The sequence below is a fragment of the Corvus hawaiiensis genome, chromosome 4, assembly GCF_020740725.1.
Source record: "Corvus hawaiiensis isolate bCorHaw1 chromosome 4, bCorHaw1.pri.cur, whole genome shotgun sequence".
Classification (NCBI taxonomy): domain Eukaryota; kingdom Metazoa; phylum Chordata; class Aves; order Passeriformes; family Corvidae; genus Corvus; species Corvus hawaiiensis.
In genome coordinates, this window is record NC_063216.1 from 45859984 (window position 1) to 45874180 (window position 14197).

Below are 14197 nucleotides of genomic sequence, written 5' to 3' on the forward strand. Positions count from 1 at the left end.
CCCTTCTCCCTCAAGATATACTGCAGATTAAAGGGCAAATTCTTTCCCTTATGCAAAACCATAATAAGTGAGTTTTTGTTAACATAACTAAGAAAGGGTTTCCAATTTATATATTGCCATTTACAAGCTTTTGGAGAGCGAAATCCTGGCTACAACCAAGTAAGTTGGAGTCTTGCTATTGGATTCACTTCAGTGGAGGCACTACTTCACACAGACTCACCTTGAAAGGAATTTGTTTCAGTGACTCATATACTCTCAGTATGTATCTACCTATGACCACAGCTTAATGAAAGTTATGGATGTGGAAAAAGCAAGATAATTCAGGCATTTTGAAAACCATATCTTTATATATCTTTGAAAAATTTGCTGAAGGTTACAGTACAGAGGTGTTCATATTTCACTTTTCAAATAGCCCGCAGAAATTATTAAAGAAGAAAAAGGTTCTCCTTTTAAGAAGTATTACTGTTTATGTGGCACACAAGTTGCTTTATTATTAAAAAAGCAAAAATAAAAATCTTCTCTGTGTATCTCTGTACAAGTCTAGTCCCCTTGTTACTCATGCAGTAGCTGTTCAAAACTTAGCTGACATTAATAACAAATTTATCGTATTCACAGATTTAGTCAAATATTGTTCTTGTTATGTAAGAATCACCATAAAGTTTCTGTTGAACATGTATAGATGGTCTTCCCCAAATTGCCTGAGTTTTGTGCAAATATGGTTACTCACACAATTTATAGAGCTTGTAACCAAGCAGCAGACACAGACATATATCACATTAGTGGTAGAGGCGGAGGGGCTGAAATCCAGGCAACGGATTTCATTAAGAGTTTGGCCATTGACTTCAACAAACCTGAAATTTTATCATGCATCTCCTGGCTACGTATACAATCTACTTGACCAGGGGCATCATGTCTCACTGGCAGACCATTTGTCAGTCTACCTACCTCAATCAGACTTACGTGTAAAGCTTGATAAAACAATTGCTAGAATGGTCATTCCTGACTTGAATGGGAAGGTTGCAGAAGTACCTCAAAAACTTCATACACTTCTGATGCCTCCAAATAGTTTATGAATGTTAATGAACATTAATGAATGCAGCAGTGCATGCCATGTCAGAGGGCACCTTGTCTCCTCTACATATTTAATACTTTGATCCAAGTACTGTACATACTCTGTCAATTGTGTGAGATGTTTCTTTCAAAACCCAAATACACAGTTGTACATGGAAGGAGGGTCCCCAAGCAGATTTCTCAAGGCATTTAACATCATTAACAGGAAACAAAGCAGGAGAAGCAGCCAGAGCCTGAATGGGTTCTCTGTGAATACTGAGGAAACCCCAAGAATATGTTAGCACAATGCAATTTTGGTAAGATCATAACAGTGAAGCTCACAGATGTGTTTCTACTGCATCTTGTAAAAGGCTCCAATTGCTGTCTATTAGGATAATTGATAACAGTCAAAATGGATTTGGGTAATATATTAAGTAAAGTCATGAATTCTGCTGCATTCAGAAACTACCAGTCTGACTGTTTTTAAGCTCTCAACAGTTACACTAAACAGACAGGATGTAAAAACCCTAAATTGTGCCAATTCACTCATAATCTTAAGAATCCCCAAAATGGGGACTGCCACCATTAGCAAATCACTTTTAATCAAAGCAAACCAACCTCTGCAGACCAAACACCATTCCCATTGACACCAATACAGATATATAATCAAACTTAATTTATCAGTACTATTATTTAAATCATCGTAAGTAGCACCAAAACCTGACCCTGCAGTTCCACAGTTCAATAGTTGTCAGGACTGGCAGAATAGAATAAAACAAACTGAAAATAGAGAGTTTATTTTAAAGAAGTGGGGAAAAAAGGAGAATAAAGACATACATTATTCATTACTAGTCTCCTAAAACTGCTATGGAAATAGCACTCACACAGATATATAACCAAACTGCCAAAAAAAACCCCTGAAACTCTACAATACTTGCAATAATAACAGGGAATACAATTTTAACTGGCAAGAGAAGGAATTAAAATCACATGCAAATAGATTGCAGCAAGCTGTTGCCAGCAAAATTCTAGCATCCATGCTATAAAACAAATAACATCTTAGGTATGTGGAGATTTCACTAGAGTGACATTTGATCCATCTATTCTCTGCAGCTATTTCTGGAAGTTCTTTAAGTGCCTAGTATTTTCTTACTAACCTTCAAGCCCTCTTAGTTTAATTAGCTGAACATGCTTAAAATTGATAATCTAAGGCATCAAGCCTTACATCCCTACTAAAACTCCTTTTCAGGTTTCACCCAACAGCCATCCAAAATCTAGCTCCATCCCTGGAGAAGCCTTCAGAGCTATGTATTACCAGGACAGAGCATAGCACCATTCACAGGGCTCAGGTCCAGCCTGGACATCAGCATCTCTGAGCAAGACTTTTCACAGGGGGTCTATCTATTAGCAAATGTGACAAAGGTTTAAATCCACACCTCCTATATAAGTGTCCCAATCACAAGTTCCTGTGTTTTCCTGGATGAGAAGCATTCTCCAGCCCTCCTCTTGAAGCTGAAATGCCATGCAGAGGAGAAGCTACAGAATTTTTGAGTATTAATTAAGGCTAGTTTTCAACATTTTGGTTGGAAAAGACTTCTAAGGTCATCAAGTCCAACCATTAATCTGGCACTGCGAAGTCCACCACTAAAAGATGTCCCTAAGGACCACATCTACATGTCTTTTAAGTATTTCCAGGGATAATAAACAGACTTTTAAAATATTTTAGGAGCCTGTCCTGGAAGGGAATGGATGATAGAATCTAAAACCCTAGTGAGACAGGCTGTAGCTTGGGCGTAATGGATTGCCTGCAATGTCATGCCATGAAAGAAAAGAGATGAAACTGAGATGCCTGTGCTTAGGAAATAAACCCACCTTCTCCTCGCGTGAGCACAGGGTGGCTGGTGGTTGCCCTTGTGCAGAAGCAAGACTTCCTTCCTGAAATGAAATCACTGCAACATCAAAACAACCTAGAAGCAGCCTCCTTGTCTCACTGTACTGTGAAGAAGGAAATCATATCCCACCAACAGCCTACAGTAACAGCAAGGCTAATTATCATCTTCTGTGCAACCAGAACCATTCTGAACAGAGAGCAACACAGGAATGCAAAACAAACACTGCTCTCAGCATTATCAGCCTCCATTCCACAGTTACATGCTTTTCAACATATGACTTTTTCATTCAGACTGTCGTCTTCCCAGGCCTCCATGTTTCCCATTTCAGGGTTCCCCCAAGACTGAAAATATCTGGATTCTCTTGGACCTGAAATGATTTCTTCCTCTTCTAGCAGCAGTGTTACTACTGCATCTTTAAATCATTAAACTGCATATCCCAATCTGACTATTTAAGCAATACAGCTTGTGAAGTCACAATTTTCAAATGTCAGGGTTTTGTCCCTCTACTTTTATTTTGGTTTCCCTTTGCAGTCTGATGAATATCTCACACAGGGACAGAAAAACAGGTGGACTTGTAAATACTATTGTAAACTATGCTTCTTTTGTATTTTAAATGGGAACTAGCACAAAAAGGAATTCAAAACAGCAGAGACAAAAATAAAATATTTTTCTTCACTTGGTGTTGTGTGCTACAGAATTAGAAGACGATTCCTGGTGAGGATATTTTGCAGCTATTTAATGAAGGAAGCCCACTTTCTTGTTGAAAATCTAGCTTCATACCTAAAACGTAACACTGAACTGTAATTTGATGTGAGGCTTAGACTCAGGATTAAGGAAGAAAAATAACAATACTTGCACTTAAAGCATATAATGACTTTCATTCAAACACCTGGAAGTACTCTCCAAATATTAATTATCACAGTATCAGCATCTCCCCAAGTCTTCCAGAAGAGGATCAACCCTGCATTCCTTTGCCATCCACATTGCCTGCTTCAGTCTGTACAGAATGCAGAACAAAGCCAAAAATATTGCCCATCTTTAATTATTATGGTAACTCTTAATTGACAGGAGTAAATTCACCCACACAGGGACCGAGTGTCATTTATAAGATGGCCTTTTCTTGCAGAGAAAAAATGTGATATCTTCCTGTAGGGCTACAGCACTATGGGGGCTTGCAGTGTTAAGCAGAATTAAATTAAATTAAATTATGTTGAACAAGTGGCACAATTAGTCAGAAATTTTAAGAAAACCTAGGAGTCTTGACTCCAAATCTTCTCTCCTGAATCACACATTAAAACATGGGTTTTCATTCCTTCTGCAGCACTACCTTTCAAGAAGACAGGGTATGGAAATACCATCTCTAGATGAGGTGACTTGGAATGGCCCTGTCCCACAGCCTTGGCTCAGATTGGCTAATGCTCAAAATCAGAGTAAGCATATCCCAAATATTCAAGGAACCAGGCATCTTGTTTTGGTGACAATGTCTGTCATTTAATCAGTCAGTATTGGACTTCTATGTAATCAAGGTACAAAGATGAGAAAATATCATCAATATCCATCAAATACCCTTCAGGCTTGTATTTGGGATCGGTTAAAAATCCTTCTGGTCCTAAATCTCTTCATTCTATCCTGTATATAGAATCACATAATCACAGAATTATTTAGGTTGGAAAAGACTTCTAAGATCATCAAGTCCAACCATTAATCCAGCACTGCCAAAGCCACCACTAAACCATGTCCCTAAGGACCACATCTACTTGTCTTTTAAATATCTCCAGGGATGATATATAGACTTTTAAAATAACTTACTCCTACTCCTCACTGCCCACCAGCTAGACATATGCTAGAGATACTGAAATAGTCACACCTGAATTTACAGAAACAGGTAAAAAGCATCTATTAGTTTAAGATACAAGACTGAAAAGTGTGTTTCCCTCCCTGCCTCATCCAGTGTGCTCTCAAGCAAGCTTTACTGGAGGAGGATGGCCTTGAGCTGAAGGCACAGGGCAGGCTGCCAGGAAATCCGAGTTCTATTCCTGGCTCTCCTACAGATTTCCTTGGGCAAGGCAATTAACCTTGTGGAGTACACTTTCAATGGAGGTGAGGCCCAGCTTCTCTTTCTGCATTCATAACATTTTCAATGGTGAAAATGGAATTGTAAGGGCAAGAATGAGTGCCTGCACTTTTCTTTACCTGATACATTTTCTCTGTCAGGTATTTGGATGCACAATTACTGATAACTGCTAGTAAAAAACCTCAAGAATTCAAACATTGCAGGTGTAAAAATGCCTCCTGATGTTGCCACAAACAGCCTCAGTGCTCAGTTTCCTCGTAGGTAAAATGAGCAGTGAGGCTAATAAAATCAAAGTACACAGCCAGATGGAAAACTAATTTTTAAAGTTCTTGAACACCTGTTATCTGAGATCATAAAAAGAAAATAGCTAAGAATTTCAGTTTGCCTTTCACTAGAGGTGCTCTAATTTTACTTTATGCATCTTTTACCTGATAAAATTTCCTCTTTGGACCTCAGACAGAATAAAAGTTTTTCCTTTAAGGAGTCTGAAATGTCAGATGAAGTCAAAATATTTTTTTGGCTAAGATGATATCTTTTAAAATACCTTAACAGAAGTGAAAGTGAATTAGAGAATGAGTGGAATATACTTTTGCTAATATAAATGCATTTTAGAAAAGAAATATCATGGCTAAATTTTCTGTTATGGTCTCTTTCAAATAAATGCTGCCACATCCACTTATACCAGCAAAGAACAGGACTCTGAAATTCCAAGGAAGGACAGTGTTTGCTTAGACAAACATCTAAAGAAATGAAGACACATACCTCTCTGATCACTGGGGAGTCAGAACATATTTTTAGTGATTTTTTAATGCATTTGGTACAAGCATGTAAGATGATTTTTTTCCTTTCCTAGAATGTTGAATAGAAAAGAAAAAAAAAGCAAACAACCAAAAATTGGCAAAGAAAAAACAAAAAGAGCATCTGTTAGAGCAGAAAATTTCAACAATCACTGCCTTTGTCAAAATGTTCATGTTTTGAGAGATGATTTCTTTTACAGGTCGTCTGAACTGGAAAGTAAGTGTATAGGTATAAAGATTTTAAGCCTTTTAATTCATGTCCTTCATCCACTTCTTAAGTTTTGGAATTTTAAAGGAGAGAGGTCAACAGTCCTTTTTTCATAATTATAAAAGCCCCTTCAAGCTCTTTAGACCACTGAAACAATGAACACTCTCAGGTGACCTTCTTGCCCACACAGACATAGAACAGGTTCAAGAAAGAAGGTATTTTATATTGCCAAGTTATAAAGTAGTATCTATGACCTTCAGAGAGAAGCTAAGGTCGTTTGGCAGATTAAAGTAACAGCAACATAGGCAAATTTTCATGATGTGCTTCACATGAAGCAATAACACCACAGATACAGCAGTCAAAAGCTGTAAAGACTCAAAGTAACTGAAATTATGTTCTTCTTGCAAGAATAAGAAACTGAATTTTTATCTGTGCTATCTTCTATAATTACATAAGTAGTAACTTTTTCATTCATCATCCAACATATGCACTTAAAATTTATCTCAATCATGGCTTGCTGCAAATGGACCTGGTAGTACTTAATTTAAACAAATATATGTTCTCGTAACAGCAGAATCTCTAGCCTAGCTTAGGGATACACTGGCAAGCACCACATCAAAGGGAGGAAAGTCTCACACTAACCTTTTGCTACCTAAAAGTCAATTATGTGTCTTATTTTATTGTCAAGGTTGTCTTCATTAATGCCAAAAGATTAACATCTCCAGATGAGAATTCACCACTACTATAACAAAGCCTTCTTTGGAGCAGGATGGACTATGATCGCAGAACATTCTTCTCTCTCTACCTCCCAGTGAAGAAGCCTGCATGAATTTAAGCACCTCTTAGACCATGACTTCATATTAAACAAAAATGACTGCCTGCATGAAAAGTAAGAAAAATTAGTTAAATGACTTCACAGGGTATGTTACTATCAGGCAGAAACTTGACTTAGAAACTTGACTTAGGTGTGGAAAGGCTCAGTGTTCACAGATTCACAGGATATTTTGAGTTGGAAGGAACCCACAAGAATCATCACGTCCAGCTCTTAAGTGAATGTCTGTATGGGCATTGAATCCACAACCTTGTTTTTATTAACACCGTGCTCTGACCAACTGAGCTAATATGGGCAAGAAATATCCTCAAAACATTGATGATTCCTCTGAGGCAATGGGATTTCCTTGATATGTATTTCTTCAAAATTCAGAAACTAATTTTCAAAATCTTAATGACCATTAGGAGTCCTTGCCCCGACACAGGAACTGCTGGCACAGAAACATCTCACCAATTCCATGTTTAAGGTTTTGTATCTCAGCTATGTCAGAATTGCACTGGGAAATAATCTGAAGAAAAAGTTATTATGAAAAATCACTTTTGTAATGATTTTTTAAAATGTGGTTTGACACTGCTTGAACTGGCATTCTGTATAAAGTGAAACTCTGCCCTCATTAAAAAAGTACTATAATCATCAATCATATAATCATCAAATGGTTTAGGTTGGAAGGGACCTGGAAGATCACCTCATTCCAACACCCTGCCATGGTCAAAGATACTTTCCACTAGACCAGGTTGCTCAAAGCCCCATCCACCTTGGCCTTGAGCACTCCCAGGGGTGGGACATTACAATTTCTCTGAACAACTGTTCCAGTGTCTCACCACCCTCACAGTAAGCAATTTCCTCTTAATATCTAACCTAAACTACTCTCTTCCAGTTTAAAGCCATTTCCCCTTGTCCTATCACTACTGGTCCTTGACTACAGGTCCTTGTAAAAAGTCCATCTCCATTTTTCTTGTAGCTCCCTTTGGGTATTGGGATGCCACAATGGTCTGTCTGAAGCCTTCTCCAGGCTGAACAGCCCCTACCCACTCAGCTTGTCTAGATGACCATGACTAGATCAGATTAAAAATCTGCTTAAGGAAATTAATTTCCTATTACCTCTTATCTCCTACCAAACTGAAATGTGCTATCTATACTACCTAGCAGAAAACAAAATTGTTGCAAGTTTTCTGAACAATTCACAGTTCGTACTTGGGCTTCAGTGATGAGATGTGCAAGCAGATTCTTCACATGCATCCTGCATGTCCCTGGTCAGAAGGTCACCAACTATCTTCTGCTGTTACAATCATGCAAATTCTAGAATTCTGTCTCTCCATCTTTTAAAACAGCTATATGGCATGGAATCAGCCATCTCTGCTCCTCACCAAAGTCCTGCTCAAGGCTGTAAAAAACTCTGGGCAGTTCCCTGAACATTTGGAACAACTCTGCCATGCCACGCAGAGTCTGTTGTTCAAGTTAAACAATTTGGAAATGCAAAAATATTTCTACCTAAAGACTCAACAAAAACAATGGAAATTAAAAACAAATACCATTTTAAGCATCAGCTTCAAAACTGGGTTTCAGATTCCTCTATTAAACTGATGTCTGAGAGCACTAGAAGACTATGAAATTTCCAGGACTTTTCAATGCAGTTCTTTGGAACAAACAGCAAGACAATTGATTACGTAGTCCTCTGCTCTACTCATAAACCTTCAGTCCCTTCCTTTCAGTCAAATTATAGGTATACAGAAATTAAATAAATAAAATAAAAAACCTTTGATAGCTCTTTACAAAGGGCTATCTGAAGCCATGAGCAAAACCATTGCTGAGTCCATGAGCAGCAGCATCAGGCCTCAATGGCAAACACATGGCCCTGATGAAGTTAATGACAAACCTTTCACTGACTTCTGTGAATGTGAATTTGACTTTATGCCTGTGCTACATAAAATAATTCTGCTAATAAAAAACAGGTTGCTTCATAGCCTTTTTTAAGCATCAAAGGCTGTGTCTGCAATCTGGACCACAGGATGGTGCCAAGGACCTAAGGTCCAAACCACACACCTTTCAAGAGCTTTTTATTTTGCTCTAGCCTAGTCCTGTGAGTTGAATGTCTATCAGACTGCACTTCTGCAGCACATCTTCCAATTTGGTTTCATTTGAAAGGAGTCCAACCAATGAGCTCTGTGACTGCTACACAACGCATACACTAAGTGGGGAAAACTAGGAGATGCATTTCCAAAGCATACTCCTGATTTGACCTAACACACTAATGTACATGCATCCAAGGAGCTTAGAATATGTTTGTGCAATAAAACCTCTAAAATTAAGGAGTACTGAGGCCCCCATGAAGAGTGTTAATAGGTAGTAGACTCACAGCCCTCAAGGTGTTCCACACGTGTGCAACAACCTACGGTGAAGACGAGTTTTACAGCAGCAGGCACTGTGTTTCTGATTTCAGCTATGTTCATGTCTCACCTGCTTGACCTTGTTATCTTCAGGACTTTCATTCAATTAGCTCTCCACATTTAGAAAGCTTTTCTATGTAGCTGAATATTTTATTTTCAGAAGATTTTGTTTAGTCTTTACTGTCTGTTCTATTGACAAGGGTCTTCTTTCCTTTGACAACTTTGCAAAGTACACATTATTGAGTTAAAAAGATCATCTGATGTCTCATATGCTTGCGATAAACTGGGCTTCTAGCCCTCTTCTCTTGGGCTCTCCCTCCCCCTCTCAGTTTTATACTAGTCAGAAAAAATTTACTTCTCTTCTAAAAAATAATATATAAATAAATACACTGTGAGTCACAAACATTAAATACTTAATTTGAACCAGCAGAAAGAGCAACTACCAGAATTCTACAATGGTCTGTTAGCTCGTATGTCTCTGCATGTGCATATTGAAGGAAACAGCAGAAATAATACTTTACAATTTGATGAACAACATATGACACAGAACCTCTAAACTCCCAAAAAAAGGGTCACAAACTTACAAAAATGTAGAATTCTGCCCTTTCCAAGAAAAAAACCCTACACACTCCTTAATTGCACTGATACTGAACCATCATCATTAAGGCTTGGTAATAAGTAAATTGGATTAAGGAAGAATATAATCATTAAGGACTAAACTGAAGTATGGGTGATATAAAAAGGACGTTTTTGACTACATGTTGGAGGTCTAAACAAAGGATGCTGCTGTACCATCTGCTTTCAGGCAGACTCCTCCCTTGATTTCAACTATAAGCTTTGCTTATAGCTGGTACCATAATGACGGATAATAATTGAATCACGTTTCTTTTTGGAGAAAAATACAACATTACTCTCCATTTCATCATGCACAGAGAAGGAACCCATGAACTTAATTTAAACTGGAAAGAGGAAAAAAGAGAAGGGGAAAAAATGGCATATTTGATTCTCATGGTCTGTAGAATTATCTCAATGCAAGCTGCAGATTGGAGCATTATCTCTGAAGATTACAAGAAGCAATCATATCATCGGAATAAGAAAATAAAAATACTATGCTTTCAAGAGGCACAACAGCAAAGTAATATCGAGTTTCAAAATAAGCATTAATTTAAAAAAAAATAAGTGAAACTGTTGTAAGTATTGGTCTCATAATAAAGGAATGCATACAACCATATTTCAGTAATTCCCATTTCTGAAAATCAGATTCTTGACCTGACAAATGGCCCATTCCATACTGAATCCTCCACTGATACTGCCTATTCTTTCTGTCCCATAAAGACGCAAACACAGAAGGGAAACATTGTAGCCTACAAGATGCCAGAAGTGCTATGTTATCCTTTTTCACTGAAAACTCACCTTAGTTTCTGACTATGAATACTTGGAAGAGAAAATCTTTTTAACATTTCAGGCTGCTGCCTTTTCCCCAAACTCTTCAACCATCCCTATTCACCTGCCACACCTTCCTGTTCAGTGGGGATGGACTGACTGTTATAAATTAATTACTCTCATAAACCAGGTATTTTTGCTGTTTCCTAAGGATTGCACCCAAGGTGAGGATCAAGCAAGCAACACTCATTATCCACATACGCAAGGTTCAAGCCAGGCAAGAGGAAGCAGACAGGAACCGATCCATGTTTTACTGCACTTGGCATTTGCCTTCTCCAAGTGGCTTTTGAGAAGATCACCAGCATAGGCATGTTTCAAAAAGGCACCTTTTTTTTTAATGCCAGTGAGCTTCCTAATGTACCTGAAAACTGCCTGACTTAAAAACTACAGGTATAAAGCACTCATCTAGTATGCAGCGGACTGTTTTCTCCAATGAAATATCCTGTGTTACATTCACTAGACAGTGCAATAGAACTAGTTCTTAAAGTGGCTGCTAAAGCCAACTTTCCTGTGTTTAGTGGCTGATACTCTGGAGAACCTTAGCTGTAGTTTTTGGTACCTTCTGGTGCTGTTTGAGCTTTTGCAAGCATATACTTTTACAACTCTTAACAGCTATGTAAAAGAACTGAACAAAATGGAGGGAAAAATGACAGGACTGACAAGAGGAAAGAGAATACAGAGTGAAATAAGGGGTTGAAATTGAGATGGTGGGGGTGGATTTGAAAAAGAAGTTTAAAGAAACATGTTGAGCAGGTAAAGGGAAAGGGAAGTGGAAAAGGGAAATCAGAAATGTTAACTTGTGATGAAGCACACAGTTACACATTTATATCTTTTAATACTCAATATCATTTTCCCGGTGACATCCCAATCACTTTTCTTATGAAAGCCCAAGCACAAGTGAAAAACATGCAGATGAGAGGTGCACCAGGCAGACCCTCATTAGCTATAAATGTCAGTGAGAACACAAAATTTCAAGTACCTAAGACTGAAACACTTCCATAGCTGAAGAACAAAAATGTACATCTGATAGACACATCTAAAGACTAAATGGGGTCAGGAAAAGCAGAAAATTTTAATGTAATATATTGCTGGTCACTACAAATATATGAGGCATGGTAATTACTCTGAATGGGAAAACTGAATTCTAAGTGTAAGTATCCTGCTATTCATCTGTAGTCTTTCTCACTGGATTTAAGGAAAATATGCATGTTTCCAGGCAATGTAGAACAAAAGCACTTTGGTTTTTAAACTTTATCTCGTGCACCCTACCTCTGAGTCTTATCACCCTCTGATGTCTGATAGTGTCCCTTTAACCTTTGTTACTCAATTACTGAACAAGTAATCTCATTGTTACGCTCTTTTGAAGGAAGAGTTGAGCCTCTTTTCATGCTGATAAGATACACATAAATATTCACCTGCAGCAAACATTTAATTGTAAAGTGTCTTGAGCAAACTACCAGAGTCTAAAGGTAGGAAGCTGTGATCGACTTCTTTGCTCTCTTAACCCTTTAGTCAATCCACCAGAACAAAGAGACACAGAAGATGGATGCTTTTTTTTACAAATGAAATTACTGTTCTCTAAAAGAATGGACTTTATAACAGTCTTTATAACACAGTAAATAAATCTGGAAGTGAAATACCTACCCATTTTCTGGGCCGGCCTCTAGGTCGCTTTTCACCGGTGGCTTCTGCTTTCTGTAAAAGGAAAAGAAACACAACATATTTTATACCTCGGCATTACTTAACAGCCTCAGTAACCAGGAACTCCTTTCCTGTAACATTAGCTACAGTTATACCTCTTGGGTGGCACCAGGCCCCCTAGCTAATCTATGTGTTTTCTGATAGAATGTGATTATGTTGCTTTTTCTGACGTTTCCTAGCCAGTGTGGCTAGGCAGTGCCACCCCTGCACCCAAGGGTGTCCCCAGCCCTGATCCACGCTCTGTCCAGGGGCATGGAGGAGTGTGCCCACACACCCCCAGCTGCTCAGGGCCCTCAGCAGAGCCTGGGGTGCCCTGGCCTAGACCAGCCATCTGACACGCAGGCTGAGGGTAGGAACATGGGACAATTGGGAAACCTGAGAACCTCCAATAACATCAAATCTGGTCTTTCACAGGCCATCAAAAAGTACTTGAAGATTCTAAACTAAAAATACAGCCTGTTTCAAGTTTGATCAAAGCAGTTTATAGCAGCTACAATTCCTTTTTTAGTCTCATTATGTTCACGCATGAAATTAATTAGGACAGAATATCACCATGAACATGTCTGTGTTATTATTGGGAAACAATTTTCCCTACTTTTCACTTGAAGTGTTCCAGGTAAAAGCACATCCTTAAGCTGTAAGTAAACCTTTTATGGCCCAAAACACACCTTCCCTGTCCAGGTTTAAGGAAACAATGTGGAAGAGGCCCTAAAAGTGACAGCTATATTTCTGCAAGTCCAGCAGTTGTTCCTGGAGCTCAGCTCAAAGTTCTTTTACAGGCTCTTCCACTAATTCCACTGTGTGACATTGTGAATACTACTACTAATAACAGTACTTATGCAGTACACTAAAAAATTTACAGAGTTTAAAATGAAAAATTCAGGTTATTCTCTCTAACTAGACTATGCCCATCCACTCACTTCACCAGGTAAAAAATCCTGTTCCACTCAGGGTGATGAGGATTTTGCCACCATCTGTAGTCAGGGCAGGACTTGCCACATACAAAGTCCCCAAGAGTGAAGACTTTTAGTACACATGAATTGTGTTGTTTTGGTTTTTTTCCCCCCCAGTTAACTGTATGTGTATTTGATTTGCCCTTAGAAATCAACTGTGAAATCACTTGCTGGTCAATCGCTGTAACATATACTGTAACCTAATGCTGTGTAAATCGGATCTCTCTAAAAGAGAACTTGAGCTGAGGAACTAGTGGAGGAATCTCTACAAAAAAAACTGCCCTGTGAGTTAAATGCAATTACTTTGAAATAAATACCTTGCCAATAAGAAAGCTGTGAAAAATAAAATTCACACTCCTAAAGGGCAAAATTATCACTCAGACTTGTTAAAAGAGTAAACTTGAGCTTTAATCGTTTATACGGACATTACATGTAAGGTGAAACCCTCTTAAGAGAGTACTTGTTAAAGTGCATTTGCTATATCCTGTAGCTGTCTATTTCAGACTTTTGTTTCCCTTAAGTATTCAATTTCTTCATACCTTGTAACCTGAAGGATGCAAAAAAACAGATATGGTTTTGTTTTGATAAGCTGTAGCCCCCTGCTTCTATGTTTACTTCATTAAACACTGGGCATAAATCTTATAAAGAAAATATTGGTTAAAATTGTTCTTAACAAATCAACACTTGACGGTTATTATAGCACTAATGCTATTTATTTTCTTCTGTGTATTACTGCATCTGAAGGAAAGACCCTTTTCCAAAACTCAATTAAAAAAGAATTAACTTTTCGAAAACAAAACCTGCTTTGGTCTTATAATTAAAGTCCCTACAAACCTGACACAAATTTTAACTACAATGTA

The 14197-nt window shown here is 38.1% G+C and overlaps 1 protein-coding gene across 2 annotated transcripts in view; it reads right to left on the reverse strand.

Annotated features, from left to right (window-relative positions):
• The window catches only part of HMGA2 (high mobility group AT-hook 2), a 151329-nt gene that overhangs the window by 90547 nt on the left and 46585 nt on the right, over positions 1-14197 (reverse strand). For both annotated transcript variants that reach the window (XM_048302271.1, XM_048302272.1), the window contains exon 4: positions 12328-12378. In XM_048302271.1, the coding sequence (XP_048158228.1) occupies positions 12328-12378 (51 nt within the window). The remainder of the gene's footprint in view (positions 1-12327; positions 12379-14197) is intronic.